The 21,906-nt window shown below is 38.7% G+C and overlaps 2 protein-coding genes across 4 annotated transcripts in view; both read right to left on the bottom strand.

Moving 5' to 3' along the window:
- MBTPS2 (membrane bound transcription factor peptidase, site 2) overlaps nt 1–21,906 on the bottom strand; it is a 94,486-nt gene that overhangs the window by 58,653 nt on the left and 13,927 nt on the right. For all 3 annotated transcript variants that reach the window (XR_010111204.1, XM_034950718.3, XM_057301060.1), the window contains exons 6-7: nt 6,848–6,966; nt 5,755–5,935 (exon numbers count right to left, since the gene is read on the bottom strand). Coding sequence is in view for 2 of the 3 variants with exons in the window: in XM_034950718.3 (XP_034806609.1) it covers nt 5,755–5,935; nt 6,848–6,966 (300 nt within the window). In the remaining variant the exon portion in view is untranslated. The remainder of the gene's footprint in view (nt 1–5,754; nt 5,936–6,847; nt 6,967–21,906) is intronic.
- YY2 (YY2 transcription factor) lies at nt 6,986–21,790 on the bottom strand. Its single transcript, XM_055106222.2, has one exon. It carries the CDS (start codon nt 18,906–18,908, stop codon nt 17,790–17,792), a length of 1,119 nt encoding a protein of 372 aa, XP_054962197.1. The 5' UTR covers nt 18,909–21,790; the 3' UTR covers nt 6,986–17,789.

The raw sequence follows: 21,906 nt of genomic DNA, 5'->3' as shown, positions 1-21,906 counted from the left end.
ACCTCCTAACATACTGAATTTTCCAATAAAGAGTGAAATATTTTGTTTGCATGTGAGAAGTAAACTTGATATTTCTCTATCACTATTTTAAAAAGTTATAGGCTTAAACATAGTTAATTTTAGAATCTTTTCTACTGGGTCACATAAAGAACAAGTTATTCAACCAATTTCTGTGACTTGATTCTTAATCTATAAGATGAGGGGGTGCAACACAGATAATTTTTACATTCATGTATTTTTATTAATTACGAGAGGCCAATACAATTCTACTTTGGAAGTAATATTCAAGATTGCAATAGGATGTCCCCAGGGGAATTTATGGGTTCAATTTAACTCTAGAAGATTAGAATTGTCCTTTAAATATCCCCAGTGTGGGAGACAATCAGAAAAATTTAAGGCCAGAAAAGTTTCATAATGTTACTACAGGGAGAACTTGTATATTTTGAATGTACCCTAAGATGAGCCCGAAGATAGTCACAGAAATAGTCCAGTCTACAAAGAATGGTCTAGACCAGAGGTGACTGTGGAACAAAGCTGGAGAGAAGAGATTTTTTCAGTCTCTAGTTCACAGTGCTTACCACTTTCTGTATCTCTAATATGAACTGAACAATTTTCTTACCCTAGCTTATTAAATATATAACACATAGCTAGGGCTCCAACACAGGGAAGCAAGCCTATTTATTCTCAGTTCTGTTGCTGACTTTATGCCATCATTGCCTAGTAACAAGTAGTAAAATTAAACACACACACACACACACACACACACACACACACGAGGCTGGGTGTGGTGGCTCACCCCTGTAATCCCAGCACTTTGGGAGGCCGAGGCGGGAGGATCACCTGAGGTCAGGAGTTTGAGAACAGCCTGGCCAACATGGTGAAACCCTGTCTCTACTAAAAAAATACAAAAAAATTAGCCGGGCTTGGTGGCACACACCTGTAATCCCAGCTACTCGGGAGGCTGAGGCATGAGAATTGCTTGAACCAGGGAGGCAGAGGTTGCTGTGAGCTGAGATCGCGCCACTGCACTCTAGCCTGGGCGACAGAGTGAGACTCCATCTCAAAAAAAAAAAAAAAAAAAAAAAAGTATATATATATATACACACACACACACATATACACACACACACACACACACAGACACACACATATATACTTATATACACACTCTTACTCTTCAATTTAGGATAGCAAAGAAACCTTGGACCATAACTTGATGCTCATAATAACAAAAAAAGGTCTTTTTGCTTTTCAAATATTAGAGCAATTTGGGCATAAAAAAAATCTGAGTTCTCAAAGTTTGTTGAACAGATTCCCAGAGTTTTCCTTTTATTATCTTTTTTTTTTTTTTTTTTTTTGAGACGGAGTCTCGCTCTGTCGCCCAGGCTGGAGTGCAGTGGCGCGATCTCGGCTCACTGCAAGCTCCGCCTCCCGGGTTCACGCCATTCTCCTGCCTCAGCCTCCCAAGTAGCTGGGACTACAGGCGCCCGCTACCACGCCCGGCTAATTTTTTGTATTTTTAGTAGAGACGGGGTTTCACCGTGTTAGCCAGGATGGTCTCGATCTCCTGACCTCGTGATCCGCCCGCCTCGGCCTCCCAAAGTGCTGGGATTACAGGCGTGAGCCACCGCGCCCGGCCCTTTTATTATCTTAAACTGGGTCAAGAAGGGTCTTCTCTCATTCCAGTTAAAGATACGTAAGACAGTTTAATATTTCTGTTGCCAGGCAGGTAAGGGCATAAACCCTCACCTCCTTTGAACAGGAATGTAAACTGTTCACGGTGGATGCCTGAGTCTGGGCTCACAGCTTCATTTTAAGCAGAGTTGCCTTAGCATTCTGTCTCGTGCTCCTTAAAATGTAGTTCAAATGCTGGACTTGCTAAGGACAGCCTTTCTTACTCAAGACAATGCTTTCATCAAAAAGGATTTTAGCTTTATGCATATATGAAATAAGGAGTGCCTCCCTCAAAATAAAGAGTGAAAATACAAAGTACTTGCTAGGAAAATAGTCCCCCAAAAGAGCCATACTAGTTATTGTCTAAAACTTTCAGTTCTATTTAAATCACTGAGTGGTGTATGGACAGCCAGCAACCCTAAAAGCAGAAGCTTCAATATGAATGGGGGAAGAGTGTATGTTTTTCTGTTCTGACCCAGATAAGACCAGAGATCTATTCCAGGTATAAAGGGCTCTAAGCCCTCACTCAGTGTTCTTCTTGGAGTTTCCCCAAAAGGCCGTTTAACCTTCAAAGAGTTTAAATCTAATACTGCATCTGAGAGAGACAGGATATGAAATAAGAGGCTAGAGATAATTGGTGGAGATGGTTTACAAGCACTTCCAGGGTGTGATCTTTCCTAGGTGGCTTTATTGCTCTGAAATGGTATAAATTCCTAGAATTTAGTTATGTGTACTGAATTCTACTCTAAATTGAACATGAATAACTTTTGGATCATTGGACACTTTGTAATAGTATATCTGACCATATCTTTCACTCCTACTTACAATGAAGGATAACGAAGTTACCTAGAAACATATAAAATACCATCAATCCATAGCTTTCTTAAACGTCCACAGACCCGGGGCTAAGCCTGCCATCAAAATTAATCTAGTATGTATTTTTTTTTTTAAGGCTAGTCAAGTGATGTAGTGGGAATAGAGAAGGAACAAAGAATTCTGTAACTGGTTGTGATCAATTAATTGTAAGCACAACTGCATTTGGACCAGCCATAGTATGTATTTTAAGTGATATTTACAGACATTAATACTCCTTTAAACTGGCTAAGTATACATACTCCATTTTCAAAAGCTTAAATAGAGGCACAGATTTATCAGATATAGTAATCATGTAAAATAAACATGTATACTGAGACAAAATAGATATTGAAGAATTACTCCTGGGCTGGGACAGCCCAGGGCTTGAAAAAAAAAAAAAAAAGAATTACTTCTGGATTGATTTTAGTATAAAAAGAGTAATATCTGCTTTAGGTATTTAAACAAATACCTCCAAAATGTAGCACATGATCCATAACAGTGAAATACTCAAACAGTTAATAAGAAGAGAGTTTCTGAGTATTTCAGGGAAAATTTTTATTTACAGTCTGTCTGTCAGGAAAAGGATAAAACCCTAAACATCTGAAAATGCAGATATCCTAAGTAAAACAATCCTACTGAAGAGAACTTTATTTAACTAGTGTGTCACTTTGGTTTTTGTAATTCAATACACATTACATCAAATTTAGAGAAACCAAAAGAAAAGGATAAAGGACTTAAGAAGTGGAAAATAATGGATCATTTCTTTAAAGAAGAACACATTGTGGATTACATATCAATCTTCTGTCATCTTAAAAGTTTTGGAAGATGGTAAGAGGCTCCTGAGAATGGGGAAAATTTATAAATATTTCAACCTTAAAGAATCAGATTGCTCCACTGAACAATCTTAACACCATTAAAACAGAGAACAATAGATACTGGATGCAATATGATGCCACAGGAAGTACCAAGCGCTGTTTATGAAGTGTTTTTGCCAAAAAAAAACCCAAACAAAAAAAAAGGATTCTGAATCTAATCAACGCCATGGACCTAATTAGCAGTTTATAGAAAATTGGAAGACATCTGAACAAGTTAATGACATCATGAGGATAAGATATAACCAGAAAAACCCAGAATTTAGGAAATTCAACAAAACAAATGCCTCAGTTTCTTCAACAAAAAAATAACATTTCAAAAACAGGTCAAGGAAAATTGTTACAAATTTAAAAAGTCTTAGAAGACATCCTAACTAATTTAAATCAACTATAATGAAAAGAATTAGAAACAACTGAATACCAACCAGATATCAGAAATTAGTGTTATTTTGTTAGGAATTATAACAGTATTGTGGTCGTGTTTAATGAGTCATCATCCGTTAAAGGCAGGCTGAAAGGTTATGGATGAAATGATAGGATGCCTGGGATGTACTTTAAAATACTTCCCCTAAAAGTGGACTGCTTAGATGAAAAAATTGGCAAAATGTTAATAATTGCCGAAGCTGGCAGAAAGATACATGTGGGCTCGTTTATACTAGAAAATATTAGAGTCCTAAAAGTTAAATATGATATTATGAAAATAGAAGTTCAACAATATATAATAAAGGAAACACACATATTAGCATCCAACTTACCAAGAAAAATGTCTATTGGTTTGAATCTATTTACTTTACTGATTTACTTTAAACAGATTAGAACAGAATAAATCTATAGACATGGTCTAAGGATTAGTGAATGGCAGGTACTGGTGCTTGAAGCATTATATTATATTGAGGAAATATATTCTCCATCGTGTCTAAACATTTTTGATAATAAAAAAATTCTTACAAATGAGTAAATTTTAAAAAGTTTTTTAAAAAAAATCAGTTCTTACTACTTTGCCTGTGTTGCACACAGTACTTTACTAAAACTATTCTTGATTATTAATCATATTTCCCTACACCAATAGATGTGGACAAGTATCAGGATATTTTTTTACTTAAAGATATAGTCTGTGAGCATAATTTCTATTTTCTAACACCTCCAATTTTGTATAAAGAATTGGGAAGCTGATTTTGTATAAAGAATTGGGAAGCTGATTTTTCAGAGCTGAAATAACTCAAAATAAGTTTGGCAGGATCCGAGAAGAAACTTGCCTCAGCTCTGTCATCTGCTGCACAGAGCAACATATCTGACTTCACATGGTATTTTTGGAAGCCAAGACAACTTCTTTAGGATGGCTGCCACATAAAATACATAAAATAACTCTACCCCAGATAGAATCAGACATGCCAACATCCACACAGCTACCACTAGAACTGTTTAAGTATTAAGGGAATTTTTAAGAAGTAAGGGAATTTTTTCTAAATCCCAGATGGGGTTTTTTGTTTGCCAAGTTCCTTCTTATTTCTTGTAATCTTTCCTTATTGCATGTCTGTGTTGGGCTAACAATATATTAATACAGAATGTTTATGCTTTGATTTTTATATATTTAGTTGTTAACTATCGTTGTTTATCTGCTCTGACATAAGCTTATGCAAAGTAGAACCGGTTCTTATTACTTATATTCCCTTTTTCAATTATAAAAGTTTAAAGTACTATAATATATCTACACACATGCATAAAGATAATATTATATTGGGGTATTTGATTATTGGAATTAGTTAATTGGTTATGATTGACCTTGAATGCTGATTTTTTTTTTTTTTTGAGACAGAGTCTCTTTCCATGTCCCGATCTCGGCTCATTGTAACCTCCACCTCCCGGGTTCAAGCGATTCTCCTGCCTCAGACTCCCGAGCAGCTGAAATCACAGGCACCCATCACCATGCCCTGCTAATTTTTGTATTTTTAGTAGAGATGGGGTTTCACTATGTTGGCCAGGTTGGTCATGAACTCCTGACCTCAAGTGATCCGCCCGCCTCAGCCTCCCAAAGTGCTGGGATTACAGGCGTGAGCCACTGCGCCCGGCTATGATTTAATACAAATGTTTTGAAAGCAGAAAATATTAGAGTCCTAAAAGTTAAATATGATATAATGAAAATAGTTAGAAGTTCAACAATATATAATAAAGGAAACACACATATTAGCATCCAACTTACCAAGAAAAATGTCTATTGGTTTGAATCTATTTACTTTACTGATTTGCTTTAAACAGATTAGAACAGAATAAATCTATAGACATGGTCTAAGGATTAGTGAATGGCAGGTACTGGTGCTTGAAGCATTATATTATATTGAGGAAATATACACACCTCTAACTGGGAAACTTAACTGCTGTAAAGTTGATGCACTTATACAGTAACCAATTTGGGGCTCATAGGCGATGGTATCTAAACATTCATTCCAATCTTGCACATTAGTAACAGGACAATCCTGTAGATGGGTGACAAGGTCTCCCACAAAAAGGCCTCTGGGTCCAATGGCAGGAGAGTCCTTGGGAAGAGGGTAAAACCAAATCAGATAATGCATGAAGACAAGCTATAATTAATCTGAGCAAATAATAAAGACACTGAGTTAATTAAGTGAATAGTTTGAATGCAGAAAATAATCCAGCTTTGAATTCAAGACATAGTCCTAGAAAATTAAAATAAAACCCAACAATTATAGTTGCTTTTCCCAAATTCTCCAAGATTTTGAATTTTTCACAATTGAAAAAAAGCCGACTTGCTGACTGTTAAGACTAAAATGATAAAATTTTTTCCCAAACTGCCAATTAAAAATTTTTTGGTGAAAGTATCATCAGACTGTCTTGCCTTTCCTATATCCTTAACACATAAAACAATAAGACACATCCTTTCATATCCCCAATATGCAGGCAATACCATCAGTACAATGTATATGTAAGCCAATTGCTCACAAAGGTAATTTTCCTCTTTCTAATGTCTGAATACAAGATTTGATGCCATCATAGCAGTTATTGTCTAAGGGAGTGAAATACAGAGTTGAAGACATTAACTTAAACTCCTATGAAATGTTACGGCTGGACAGCCTAGGTTTCATCTTTCTTACTACTTAGGAGGCGTAAAGACATTTGACTCAAAAGCAGAGATATAAAAATAAACAGAAAAGGTAAATGATGCATTTTACCAATAAACTACAGGTAGAAAATCTTGATACTATCTTCCTAAGTACAGCATCAGGACAAAAACAATTTTCATGAAACTTTAAAAAAACCAATGTGTTTCCCAACATTATTTGTTAGCTTTGAAAGGACTACAGTAATTTCTTCAGAAGAAACTAAGCATTTTGTATATGAAGAGATCTTGAATAAAAGTTTCTGAATAGATGCTAGGTATTACATCACAACATCTGATGAAAGAATGCCCTGAGTAATCCATTATTTACCTCAGCAACTTCAGTGATGAGCACCCCAACTCCAGTGTAGTAAAATGGCAAGAGAATTACTGGGAGGAGAACAAGAGCTAAAATACCCAAGAGTGCAAGGACAAAATTATGCCAGATACCTGGAAAGAGAGGAAAAAAAGCAATAAGCTCAACCGGGGGCAGGAATGATATAAGTAGCTGGACCTCACAACACTTGGGCATTCTGATAAATTAATAAAGTGATCAGAAGAAGCAATGAGGCAAAAATATCTACTTATTAGTAGAGCAGACAGATGTTCAATTATTAGTTACTTTCATTTTAGATATTGAAATCTAAAATGGGCATGTTAATACCACACTAGGAAGAACACATGCTAACATGATTTGATACTGATAGAACTAATATCTTCCACTAATTATACTCTCTTTTCAGAAAATGTATATATCCTAATTTAAACATATTTGTGATCTTTGAAAGAAACCTCATATACATTCAAATAAAAAAATTCTTGCTAAACAGGGGTACAGAAACTCAAATGGTACTTGGGAAAAGGAGGTTGTTTTAAGAATTAAACTATTATGCAGAACAATATTGGTGGAACAAACCGAGCATATATTTTACATCACGTCACAGACTATAAAGCAACAAACCATAAGAAAACTGTCGGCCAGGCACGGTGGCTCACGCCTGTAATCCCAGCACTTTGGGAGGCCAAGGCGGGCGGATCACGAGGTCAGGAGATCAACACCAGCTTGGCCAACATGGTGAAACCCCGTCTCTACTAAAAATACAAAAAAATTAGCCAGGCATGGTGGCGCGCGTCTGTAGTCCCAGTTGCTTGTGAGGCTGAGGCTGGAGAATGGCTTGAACCCGGGAAGCGGAGACTACAGTGAGCTGAGATCATGCCACTGCGCTCCAGCCTGGGTGACATAGCACAGAGCAGGACTCCGTCTCAAAAAAAAAAAAAAAAAAAAAAGAGAAAACCGTCTTTATTATTTTTTTTTAAACCCTAAAATTTAGGTACTCAAATTCATTAATCTTTTCCATTATATATTCAACCTTCGCAGCTGTGCAAAGGAAGACTTTCTCGCCCCTAACATTTTGTAAGTAATCACTCTTTTTGTGGGGAAGGATGGTTTAAATAGTTTTATTTTTACATTTAAATCTCTTACCATTTGGAATTTATTTCTGTGTATGTGTGTGATTTTTACATTTAAATCTTTTACCATTTGGAATTTATTTTTGTGTATGGTGTGACTGATACATATAACTAATTTTATTCAAATGTTTAGGTAATAATTACTGAGCAGTGCATTCTTTCCCTACTAAATTAAATGCAACTTTTAATTTACAATACATTTTCATCTATTCTTTGGCTTGCTTCTGGAATTTCCATTCTTTTCCACTATTCCAGTGACAATAAAGCTGTTGCTGGTAGTAATATTTCAGTATTTAGTAAATAAATACTTCCAATTTGTTTATTTTGGTCATTCTCCCCTTATCCTTTCTGATAAATTTGAGAATCATTTTGACAACCACCAAATATTATTCAAATTAGGATTTTTTTTTCTTTTTTTTTTTTTTTTTTGAGACAGAGTCACGCTCTGTTGCCCAGTGGCGAGATCTCAGCTAACTGCAACCTCTGCCTCCTGGGTTCAAGTGATTCACCTGCCTCAGCCTCCCGAGTAGCTGGGATTACAGGCGCCCACCACCACGCCCGGCTAATTTTTTCGTAGTTTTAGTAGAGACAGGGTTTCACCATGTTGGCCAGACTGGTTTTGAACTCCTGACCTCAAGTGATCCGCCCACCTCGGCCTCCCAAAGCGCTAGGATTACAGGTGTGAGCCACTACGCCTGGCCCACATTAGGATTTCTAATGTCACTACAATGACTGCAATAACTAGGGGTAAATCCATAATTTTACATTTCTGACATAGGAACATGACATCTGTTTACTGAAATCTTCTACATCTCTCAGTACAGATTTGTAGTTTCTCTATATAGGCCCTGTATACTTCTTTTAAAATGTTAGTTTTTTATTTTTTATATGTCACATTACTTTCTGAATGAGATCTTTTCTTCCTATTACATGATCTGTTTCTTTCAGATACACAGGAATACTACATTTATTTTTGTATATTTACTTTGTAATTAATCACCAAACTGAACTTTCCATTTAGGATGTCTTAGTCTTTATTCTCTTGGATTTTCCATTATTTGCTAATAATAATCATTTATCTCCTCCAACATTCATACCTCATCTTTTCCTTCCTGTTTGGTCTTATAGCAATGACTGTAACTTCTAGAACACTTTTAAATAGTTGTGATGGAATGCCTTCTTTTGCTTTCTTCATGATTTTAATAAAACAACAGCCAAGAAACAGTAGGACTTAGATGGAATTGAGGATCAATTTTATTCTGGTTTATATACTAAGCAATGAGACTGGGGCAACAGTAGAAAAATCAGAATATGGGAGACTCAGGGTTTAAAAATATCATGGGGCCGGGCATGGTGGCTCATGCCTGTAATCCCAGCATTTTGGGAGGCTGAGGTGGGCAGATCACTTGAGACCAGGAGTTTGAGACCAGCCTGGGTGACAGAAAGATACTCTGTCTCAAAGAAACAAAAAAACAAAACAAACAAACAAACAAAAATCATGGGTCAAGGGAGAAGAAAATCTATAGTTGTCATCAAGGCAGCAAGGTACCCATAGACTTGAAGCTGGTGATTATTATTAAGCGGGGGCTAAGGGCTACCCCAATCAAGCCCTACTTACGCTTAGTGTGGTTTGCAAATAATAATAAAAAAAACCACAACTACCTTAATTCTCTAAACACACAGAAATGATTTACAGGTCACCAGATGACTGAATAGGTAAAATAACAACTCAATATTCCTTGAATAACTCACAGTAGTTATAGCTGAAAGAACGTAAACTATCAATTTGGCAAGGCTTACACTGTGTTCTAAGTTTAAATTCCAGCTTACTATAATCACAACATCACTTTTATCACCAATGTTTTTTACTTTGCCCTCAAATAAACTTACAACTGGCTTATACAAATAAGAACAGGGTTTTCAATATTTAAGAAGGATTTAAAAACATTTAAATATAGAAACAGAATGGTCAAATTTTACTTCCACTATTTATAAAGGAATTTTTAGCAACAAAGCATAGAGAATTTTTTTAAAGCAATCTACTCTTCACTTGGAACCAGATAGCAGGTATTGTTTAATCCCTCTTCTAAAAATTCTATACACCATAATTCAAAATTTAAACATCTTCATTTACAGTGTGCTCACGAAGTATCTCATCTCATCTCTCTTTTTTCCCCACCAAATTTCAGACAGATGTTTAGTGGCTTTTTCTTTTCAAAATCAGTATATATTTCATTTTTTTTTTTTAAAAGAAATAGCCCCGTGTGGTAGCTCTAGCTCATGCCTGTAATCCCAGCACTTTGGGAGGCCGAGGTGGTTGTATCTCTTGAACCCAGGAGTTTGAGACCAGCCTGGGCAACATGGCAAGACCCGCCTCTCTACAAAAAATACAAAAATTAGCTGGGTGTGGTGGTGCACACCTGTGGTGCCAGCGACTTGGGAGACTGAGAAGTGGGATGATCACTTGAACCCAGGAGGTCGAGGCTGCAGTGAGCGGTGATTGTACCACTGCCCTTCAGCCTCGGTGACAGGGTGATATCCTGTCTCAGAAAAAAAAAAAAAAAAAGAAAGAAAGAAAAAAAGAAAAAAACCTATTACATATACAACTTATTTTGCTTTTGAAACAGAGTTCTCACTCTGTCATCCAGCTGGAGTGCAGGGGTGCAATCTCCGCTCACTGCAACCTCTGCCCCCCAGGCTCAAGCCGTCCTCCCACCTCAGCCTCCTGAGTAGCTGGGACCACAGGCATGCACCACCATGCTCAGCTAATTTTTTGTATTTTTAGTAGAGACGGAATCTTGCCATGTTGCCCAGGCTGGTCTCAAACCTCTGAGCTCAAGTAACCTGCCCACCTCAGCCTCCCAAAGTGTTGGGATTAAAGGCGTGAGTCACCACACCTGGCCTATATATGCAACTCTTTAAAAGTAGCATTATAAAACTAGATTTATTGGGAGGCTGAGGCGGGTGGATCACCTGTGGTCAGGAGTTCGAGACCAGCCTGGCCAACGTGGTGAAACCCCGTCTCTAAAAAAACATAAAAAATTAGCTGGGTGTGGTGGCAGGTGCCTGTAATCCCAGCTACTTCGGAGGCTGAGGCAGGAGAACCACTTGAACTCAGGAGGCGGAGGTTGCAGTGAGCCAAGATCGTGCCATTGCACTCCAGCCTGGGCAACAAGAGCAAAACTCCGTCTCAAACAAACAAACAAAAAACAAAACAAAACAAAAAACTAGATTTAAATGACACCCTGGACTTTTTACATGGAAGTGGGAAGACATTTTAGAAGCAATGAAATTATATTCCTAAATTTAAAACCAATAAAGTAGGCAGAGGGTACACATGTATTTCTCTCTCCCTCTAAATACATAATTTATGTACATCCCTAAACTTTGAGGAACACACAGGTTTCCCACGTTGTCTTCCACTTTGATGGCTACACCACGGTGAGCTCACAGCTCAGCAAACATTTAGCAGGGATACTAAACTCTTCTTCTTAGAGACAATTCCAGATCTTTGAATTTGTCCTGTCTTGAATTCAGGGCAAGATAAGCATCTCCTCCCCACCCCTAACCTTGCCCCCTTGCCTGGGAAAGACGGCAGGGCAAAGCTGTTCAGCTGTCTACTAGGCTGACAACTCACAACTGGGAATGAGAAGTTAATGGGCTAGGTGATGTTTGGGATAGCGGGACTAGTTAGTTCTATACCATTTAATAAGCTCTGAAAGAGGTGCGTGGACCCAATTATTGGTGGGGATATATATAACCTTCTTTAGTCTTAGTTTTGGACATTAGGTGTCAATTTTAAGGAAAAAGAAGTCTCAGTACATTTTAACCCTAATATGAAATTAATTTAAAAATGTTCAATTGGCTTTTAAAAAATTACTAAAAAATACACACTGACTATAAAAATTCCAAACAATATAGAAGTAATAAAAAGTCATCTTTCCCAAATACCATTTCTCAACCACCAGCCCCATGACTCACAGTAAACATACTGTTATCATTTTCCATTACTCTAGATTTTCTCTGCCCACATCAGCATGTATATGAGTATACATGTGTAATAATTTTAATAATTTACTCAAGAGTACAAAGCAGCAAGTTTTCTAATAACTTTTTCAAGACAGTTTTATAGTTTTTAATTTTTTTTTAATTTAATTTTTTTTTTTTTTTTTTTTGAGACAGTCTCACTGTCGCCCAGGCTGGAGTGCAACGGCGTGATCTCGGCTCACTGAAACCTCCGCCTCCTGGGCTCAAGCAACACTCCTGACTCAGTGTCCTAAGTAGCTGGGACTACAGGCGCGTGCCAGCATGCTCGGCTAGTTTTTTAGTGTGTGTGTTTTTTTTTCTAGAGACAGGGGTTTCACCATTTTGCTCAGGCTGGTCTTGAACTCCTGAGCTCAAGCCATCCTCCCACCTCCGCCTCCCAAAGTGCTGGGATTACAGGCGTGAGCCACCGCGCCCAGTCGGTTTTATATACATATATATGTTTATATATATATGTTTATATATTTATATATATTTATATATGTGTATATATGTTTATATATATGTTTATATATATGTGTGTTTTTTATATATATATGTTTTTTGTTTTTTGAGACGGAGTCTCGTTCTGTCGCCCAGGCTGGAGTGCAGTGGCGCAATCTCGGCTCACTGCAAGCTCCGCCTCCCGGGTTCACGCCATTCTCCCGCCTCAGCCTCCAGAGTAGCTGGGACTACAGGCGCCCCCCACCACGCCCGGCTAATTTTTTTATGTTTTTAGTAGAGACGGGTGGTTTCACCGTGTTAGCCAGGATGGTCTCCATCTCCTGACCTCGTGATCCGCCCGCCTCGACCTCCCAAAGTGCTGGGATTACAGGCTCACGTGAGCCACCGCACCAGGCCTATATTTTTTAAACTCTTTTTTCCCCCTTAGCATCTTATATCCTATCCTATGGCAGATATGGTTATATGAACCCAGTGGTTCTCTGAAGCCTGCTCCTACCAGCTTGCCAGAGCTAATTGTGTGCACTTCTTCCTAATTCCTCCTTCAGGAAGTGCAGGTTTGCAGCTTGAAACTGACCACGGTGCAAGTATTTACACCACAGAAACTAGCAAATGAATACCATCAGAGCTCCCTACCTTAGCTCTGCAGAGCCAGATGTTAAACATTCACTTAACACGCCACTAGATAACCCCTTCCCCCATACCTAGTCTTCCCTTTTCCTATTGCAGTTTTCCTTATGGGGCGGGGTATGGGCACTACTAGCACCAGGATGTGATGGAGACAACCCTGTACTGTGGGCTGTAATGTAGCTATGATGGAGCTGAATTTAGGTCCACGACACAGAAGCTGCATGTTGGGAATAGCAGAGCTAACAAGACAGAACCTGTGTACCCAAATTACAGAGTTATCCGATCAACACTGAACTACTTATATTTGGAATGTTTTGAAAGTTTATGCCACTTATTTTTAGTTATTAGAGCAGCCAAATACCTAGCTAACACATGTTCCAAGTAATGAATTCACATTGTAAAATGTTCCTTTTAAAATTTTTAAAGTGTTGTAAATTATTAAATTCCACAAATAGCCAGACAAAGTATGGTCTAGGACTTAGCAGGTAAATGATCTTTTCTATTATATACAGATACATCATTTAAAAATACCAATGGTATCAAATTATTATACTATATTTTGCTTTTTCGTGTTTTTTTTGTTTGTTTTTTTTTAAAGAGACAGTCTCGCTCTATTGCCCAGGTTGGAGTGCAGTGCTGTGATCACAGCTCATGGCAGCCTTGAACTCCTGAAGTGATCCTCCCACCTCAGCATCCTAAAATTTGGGATTACAGGTGTGAGCCAACACACCCTATTTGCTTTTAAATTTATATATTTTTGACATTTTCCCATATCTGTTCATACATATCAATCTCATTATATCTGCTACAGAGTAATCCATTTTTATTAACATATCAACTTATTTATAAGGTATCCTACTATTAATCACTTAGGGTGTTTTAACCTTTTCATATAATACTGCAATACACAGCTTTGCTTATAATGTTAGGCGTCCAGTTAAGTATGCATCTGCAAGGGTACGAAAAATTACCTAGAAATGGAAATGTTGGGTCAAAAAATATGAACATTAAAGCTGACCTCCAATGAGTTTGCATTGTTGAATTAATTTATACTCTCATAATGGACATTTTTCCACTCTCTGAATGACACTGGATGCTATCATAATTTTACTCTTTGCCAGTCTTCTGGGTGAAAAATTAAAGCCCATTTTCTTAAGAGCTACTTATTTCTATCCATTGCCATTTTTTGATTGAGTTGTCTTAATAATTTACTAATTTGTATATGCTATTATTTATAATCTATATAGGGAGGAATTTGGTCCTTTGTAACAGGTATTATAATTTTATCTTTCCAGTTTGTTGTTTGATGTGGTTTGTCGTTTTGCCTGTATAGATACTTTAAATTTTTGTGTGATCAAATAGTTCCTTGTACTAAGCCTTTTCCACCTCAAGATTATAAAACATATTCACTTGTGTTTTCTTGTACTGCTTTCATAGCTTCCTTAACAAAATTAAAACAAAATTTAAAAAACCTAATCCTTTGATGCACAGTAATTTACTCTGGGGAAACTAATTTAGGATACCACTATGAATTCCCCCCAACCCCAGCCCAGTTGCTAGTCACAGAAACAAGACATGAACAAATGAGTAAAAGCCGGGACACTCAGCAGCACTGATTCCTTGACTATTTGTGTAGTCTCTTATCTCGTCAGGCATGTAGCTAGTACCAGATCACCCCTCTGATTCTGGATTTACCCATGCTGGTTAAGCGGCAATGAGGGTGGTGGAGCACTCACATTTCTTTCATCTAAACAACCTCTTGCCCATTAATGATTTGTTTATAAGTACTGCAAACCTCTGGAATCTTTCTTATAAACTTTTACTTTTTCTATAGCAGGGTTTCTTAACAGGGACACTATTGGCATTTACTTTATTTTTTTTGAGACGGAGTCTCACTCTGTTACCCAGGCTGGAGTGCAGTGGCATTCTCTCAGCTCACTGCAACCTCCACCTCTTGGGTTCAAGCGATTCTCCTGCCTCAGCCTCCCAAGTAGCTGGAATTACAGGTGCTGTGCCAGCAACCCCAGCTAATTTTTGTATTTTTAAGTAGCCGGGGGATGGTTTCACCATGTTGGACAGGCTGGTCTTGAACTCCTGACCTTAAGTGATCCACCCACCTCAGCCTCTCACAGTGCTGGGATTACAGGCAGGAGCCCTGCGCCCAGCCCCCCTGCCCCTTTCTCTTTTTTTTTTTTTTTTTTGACACAAGGTCTTACTCTGTCACCCCAGGCTGGAGGGCAGTGGCTCGATCACGGCTCACCACAGCCTCGACTTCCCCAGCTCCAGTGATCCTCCCATCTCAGCCTCCTGAGTAGCTAGGACCACAGGTGTGCGCCCCACACTCAGCTAATTTTTTTATTTTTGGTAGAGACCGGGTTTTGCCATGTTGCCCAGGCTGATGTCCAACTCCTGAGCTCAAACGATCCACCCACCTTGGCCTCCCAAAGTGTTGAGATTACAGGCATGAGCCCCTGCACCTGGCACTATTGGCATTTTGGCCAAATAATTATGTGTTTCGTGGGGCTGTCTGTGCACTGTAGGATGTTTAGTGGCATTTCTGATCTCCCTCCACCCACCAGATGCCAGTAGCACCCTCCCCTTTTTCTTTAGTTCTAGCTTCTGTATTGATATAGGCAAACTACTTTTTTCTTTCTTCAGAAGAGGTGTTTTATTTTGCTTTTTCTATTACACAGGATGTACTTCTTAAGTGTTAAAGTCAACATATACACAATATATTCTACAAGCAAGCACTACTTTAACTGAACAGGCAAAGAAATTACACTAAACAACAGCATCTGGTAGTATTTTGGGGAAAATAAAATGACTAAAATAGGTTTAAACTAGTACTATTAAATCACCTAATATCAATACTACATGACCTAATACAGCTAAAATGCAAGATGTGTTAACATCTAATAATACAACCAAGATTAAAACAAATAACACCTATATAACTTTTTTAAGCAGGAAAATACTTCACGTACGCATATAATTGTTCACTCTTTTAAAGTAAATCTTTCCCAAAGTTATCAACCTCCAGAAAAACCATACATAGACTTATTAAGCATATTCCTAAAAGTATAAACATGAACATTTTGAATTTTTTTACAATTTAAAAAAAAATTGTAAACAATAAATGAACTTCCTAAGAATGTGAAAAGTCTCATTTTAAACACAGTTTGTAAGAACTGTCTCTTGATGTGAAGTCTACGAAGTCTATGGCTAATTTTTGTATTTTTAAGTAGCCAGGGGGTGGTTTCACCATGTTGGACAGGCTGGTCTTGGAACTCCTGACCTTAAGTGATCCACCGGCCTCAGCCTCTCACAGTGCTGGGATTACAGGCAGGAGCCCCGTGCCCAGCCCCCCTGCCCCTTTTTCTTTCTTTCTTTCTTTCTTTTTTTTTTTTGAGACAAGGTCTTACTCTGTCACCTAGGCTGGAGGGCAGTGGCTCGATCATGGCTCACTGCAGCCTCGACTTCCCCAGCTCTAGTGATCCTCCCATCTCAGCCTCCTGAGTAGCTAGGACCACAGGTGTGCGCCCCACACTCAGCTAATTTTTTTATTTTTGGTAGAGACCGAGTTATGCCATGTTGCCCAGGCTGATGTTCAATTCCTGAGCTCAAGCGATCCACCCACCTCGGCCTCCCAAAGTGTTGACATTACAGGCGTGAGCCCCTGCACCTGACACTATTGGCATTTTAGCCAAATAATTATGTGTTTCGTGGGGCTGTCTGTGCATTGTAGGATGTTTAGTGGCATTTCTGATCTCCCTCCACTCACCAGATGCCAGTAGCACCCTCCCCTTTTTCTTTAGTTCTAACTTCTGTACTGATATAGGCAAGCTACTTTTTTCCTTCTTTAGAAGAGGTGTTTTATTTTGCTTTTTCTATTACACAGGCTGTACTTAAGTGTTAAAGTCAGCATATACACAATATATTCTACAAGTAAGCACTACTTTAACTGAACAGGCAAAGAAATTACACTAAACAACAGCATCTGGTAGTATTTTGGGGAAAATAAAATGACTAAAATAGGTTTAAACTAGTACTATTAAATCACCTAATATCAATACTACATGACCTAATACAGCTAAAATGCAAGATGTGTTAACATCCAAGAATACAACCAAGATTAAAACAAATAACACCTATATAACTTTTTTAAGCAGGAAAATACTTCACGTATGCATATAATTGTTCACTCTTTTAAAGTAAATCTTTCCCAAAGTTATCGACCTCCAGAAAAACCATACATAGACTTATTAAGCATATTCCTAAAAGCATAAACATGAACACTTTGAATTTTTTAACAAGTTTTTAAAAAACATTGTAAACAATAAATGAACTTCCTATTTCTAAGAATGTGAAAAGTCCCATTTTAAACAGTTTGTAAGAACCGTCTCTTGATGTGAAGTCTACGAATTTTTCTCCTGTTGGGACCAAACTTTACAAAAATAGTTACAGAACAAGCTATGGCATCTTAGCACTATTATCTTATGTCAAGGTTTACCTTTCTAAAAACGTTTAAATTCTATTTTTACTACTCTAACAAAACACGAACCTTAAATGTGCAGGATTCATTCTTTTTAAAACTCTTAGAAACAACATACAAAGCTTTGAGAGGCATATTTATTCCCTACCGCAGTCCTGGAAGATAATTCCCAAGTCTGAGAGGGGTCTTCTCCTTTTCACGGGTTGTTTTTGGTCTTCACATGCGTTAATATGTGGGTTTTCAGGTTGGTTGACTGAGCGAACTTCCTGTTGCAAACATCGAAGGGGCACACGAAGGGCTTATCGCCGGTGTGGATGCGCAAGTGTGTGCGCAAATTGAAATCAAGGGAAAAGCGTTTCCCGCAGCCTTCGAATGTGCACTGAAAGGGCTTCTCGCCGGTGTGGACCAGCTGGTGTCGTCTCAGCTTTGAGCTCTCAAGAAAAGCTTTGCCACATTCTGTGCATACGTGGACTCTGGGCCCGTGGATGTGGAGATGTTTTCTCATGGCGGCGTAATCCCGGAACATCTTTTCGCAGCCGCTATAAGAGCAAGCGACTGTTTTGGGAGGTTCTCCTTTGGACCTTTTGGGCTTCACTTTAGTAAATTCTGCCAGCTGTTTAGGATCTGAGAGATCAACGCCTGGTAACCCCCCAGGAGGAAGTTTCTTCCCTTTCAAGTACTCGGAATAATCAGGTGGGTTTTCAGCCTGGCCTTCACCCACTGCCCCTTGGTCATTGTTATCGTTAGGGGACCACATAGTCACGGAAAACTCACCCTCCAGCGTTTTGACCTGCATTTGCTTCTGCTCCCACTTCCTCGTGCCCTCGCTGGAGCTGCTGCCTGCCGGGTTGGCCTCAGTGCTGGTGGCACTCTTGCCGCTGGGCTTTTTGCTGGGCTTTTTGCTGCGGCTCTGGGTTGATGTTGATGTTGATGCCGCCGAGGCCGACAGAGAGGCCAGGGTCATCTGGAAGTGCTCGTCTTCAATGCTATCCGGGAGGGCCAACTGGTCCTCCAAGTCGTTGCCTAGCTGGTTGTCTGAGTCGCAATAGCCCACCACTTCTTCTTGTGTCTGCAACATAAGCATTTCCTGGTCGTGGTCGCCATAGCCCGTGTTCGTGAAGAGCGGCTGCAACACCATCAGAGGCGGATGGCTGTGGCCACCGTAGATCCAATTGCCATCCACATCCTCGTACTGGACGCTTTCCATCGGAATGTCCTCCATAGGAAGGGGCTCCACATTGATGTCGTGGAGCTCCACAATATCTGACGGGATCTCCAGGTCTTGTGTGATGGAGAAATCTTCGTTGGAGGCCATGGCTGAGAGTTAGTTAGGTTAGCAGCAACGGGAAGACCGTGGGAGAAAGAACGCTGAGGAGAGTGAGGTGGGAGCTGCCGAGGAAGGGGCGAGCTGCCGAGGAAGGGGCGAGCTGCCGAGGAAGGGGCGAGCTGCCGAGAAAGGCGCGAGCTGCCGAGAAAGGCGCGAGCTGCCGAGAAAGGCGCGAACTGCCGAGAAAGGCGCGAGCCTGAGGTAAGCACGAGCCGGAAGGCGCAGGTGCTTCTGGGATAGCCAGACGCATGCGCCTAGGCAACTGGCGCGTCTGTCGGCCCCAAAAGCACGTGCACGTGCCCACGTACACACGCACATGCCCACGTGTTCACGTTCGCCACCCTGCGACCCCGCCCAGCTGTTGTTTTTCCACTTTCGTAAGCAGGCTCTTTACTGATTTTTTATGTATTTCATTTTAGTTGATTTTCATGTCTTCCCCTCCTGTCCATCCCATATAACAGTATCTGCCAAAAAAGCCTACTCCTTTTATGCTTTTTTCTCTTATTTAATTGCACCTATACGACATTTAATATCAGTAATAGTTGATAGTAGAATTTGTCTTGTCCTTTAATAGGAATGCGAAGTGTTGTGCTATTATGATGTATGCAGCTATTCCTACTTTTACTAAGGATTTTTTGTTTTTTTGAGACGGAGTCTCGCTCCGTCGCCCAGGCTGGAGTGCAGTGGCGCCCGATCTCGGCTCACTGCAACCTCCGCCTCCTGGGTTCGAGTGATTCTCCTGCTTCAGCCTCCAGAGTAGCTGGGCCGGGCACAGCAATCCCACACCTGTAATCCCAGCACTTTGGGAGGCCAAGGCAGGAGGGTCACTTGAGGTCAGGAGTTTGAGACCAGCCTAGCCAACATGGCGAAACCCCTTCTCTACTAAAAATACAAAAATTAGCTGGGCGTGGTGGCTCATGCCTGTAATCCTAGCTACTCGGGAGGCTGAGGCAGGAGAATCGCTTCAACCTGGGAGGCAGAGGTTGCAGTGAGCCTAGATCATGCCGCTGCACTACAGCCTGGGCAACACAGCGAGACTCCATCTCAAAAGAAAAAGAAAGGGCGTTCCTTATCAACTTTCTTAATTTCTCCCATTGTAATTATTTGCCTATTTAGATTTTTTTGATTGCCTCTTGGGTTAATTTCAGCTATTTTTATTTTCTTATATTTATACAGGGTTTTGAAATTTTTTTTGTGGAGATGAGCAAACAACACTTATAATTGTTTTTATTTTCTCTGTTATCAATTGTCATTCCCCAATCTGATTGCTAATTGTCTTTAGATGCTTTTTCTCATTGTTCGACCTTTGATTTTTTTTTTAAGAGCTCTTGGATTTAGCAGATCTAGTTTTGTTTTTTCTAATTTATTATTTTCTGCCTATATCCTTACTAATTACGTCATCATTTCTTAATTATTTTACAGTTCTTTTCTCACTTAAGTTTAATACTCAACTAATCTATTTCCATTTGTATTTGCATAACTGCCTAAGGCAGTGCATTTTTCTTTTAGCAAAACTTTAAACATTATCTCAGTAAAATGATTTCATCATCATAATTTTTAGATCTACTGAAATCACAGGTTTGAATTAAATTGATCCAAGGTGTGATTAAGATAAATTTCTAAATTTCAGGTAGTTTTTACTTAGTTTGCTAGTCTTCTCTTGGGAATTTACTGTGACTTTAAGTCCCATGGGCACTTGAAAAAATATTGTCTTCTGTGTTCACGGTATAGAGTTTGACATACCTATTTTTACCTTAGCCTAACTTTTTTATACTTATCTGCCATGTATTAAAGCGTGAGTCTTTTTATTACCTGTTTCTTCTTATACTTTTCCCATTTTTGTTTTGCTTTGATGGTTTGTTACTTGATACAGTAAGATTCACAACTGTTATATTTTCATTGTGGCTTATATTCCTTATTATTGTTAAATGGCCCCCAATGTCTAATATAATGCTTTTGGTCTTATTTTCTGTTCCCATTTGCATGTTATGTTCTGCTCATCATTTTACTTTCAATATTTTTGAGTAATTATTTAGACAGATTTATTTTGTACATCACATATTTGGGACATGTTTTAAATACAAACTAAGGGCATCTTTCTTTCAGTAGGTGAGCTTATTTCATTTATGTTTATTGACAAAATAAATGTGTTTTGGTCTTAAATTCATTACCATGGTTTATCTTTTGATATAGGGTCTGTTTTCTTTGGTCTGTGTTTCATGCTTTCACTGTGATAACTTGAAAAGTTTATGTGTGTTTTTAGATCTTGTAGTATTTACATTTATAATCTTAAGTGATATACTCAAGCCTCTATTTCTTGATTTATCAGGTTCAGGCAGATGTCCTCTCCACTATGAAGTTGAGGAAATTAGTATTTATATTTCCTGTTTTTGTTTTTCCCACCTTCAAGATTTTTTTGTTGTTGTTGTCGTTGTTAGTTTGAGAATTCTAACTCCACACTTGCTTAGCCTCAGTTATTCCATTAAAAGTGATGCAGGGTTGTGATGGATTTGTCGTATGTCAGTTTCACTCAGCTGGAACTGTGGTTCCATCTCCAAGGGATTCTGTTTCTCTGATTGAACTCTGACAGTGCTAGAGTTCACTACTCATCCTTTCATAACCCTTTTTTTCCATTCCTGGATACTTTTGATTTATCTCTTAGTCAGTTCTTCATATTCTCCCTTGATTTGATGCAAGTTTCATTCTATTTCAGCTGAGTTGACATTCTTCATAGTTTGTGATTTCATGTTGTGGACAAAACAAAGTTTTCCTCTGTTTTTAAATTTTTTAAAATTATGTTGTTTTTAGTTGGTTTTAAGGAAGCAACTGGAATGTAAATTATTTTACTCCTCTACTTTTGCAGGGGTCTTATAAACTGAAGTTATTAACCAAAAGATAAGATATTGTCATTTGTGATATATTTTCCAAAAAGCACTAACCATAGAAAATCAAAACCAAAACCACAGATGAATATTAAAACAAAATT

Source organism: Pan paniscus, chromosome X (assembly GCF_029289425.2).
Source record: "Pan paniscus chromosome X, NHGRI_mPanPan1-v2.0_pri, whole genome shotgun sequence".
In the NCBI taxonomy this organism is placed as follows: domain Eukaryota; kingdom Metazoa; phylum Chordata; class Mammalia; order Primates; family Hominidae; genus Pan; species Pan paniscus.
Note: the sequence above shows the minus strand (reverse complement) of the source record. Positions and strands in the feature narration are given on the sequence as shown.

Coding starts and splice junctions, on each gene's coding strand:
- YY2 (XM_055106222.2), bottom strand. CDS start 18,908: ATGGCCTCCAACGAAGATTTCTCCATCACACAAGACCTGGAGATCCCG.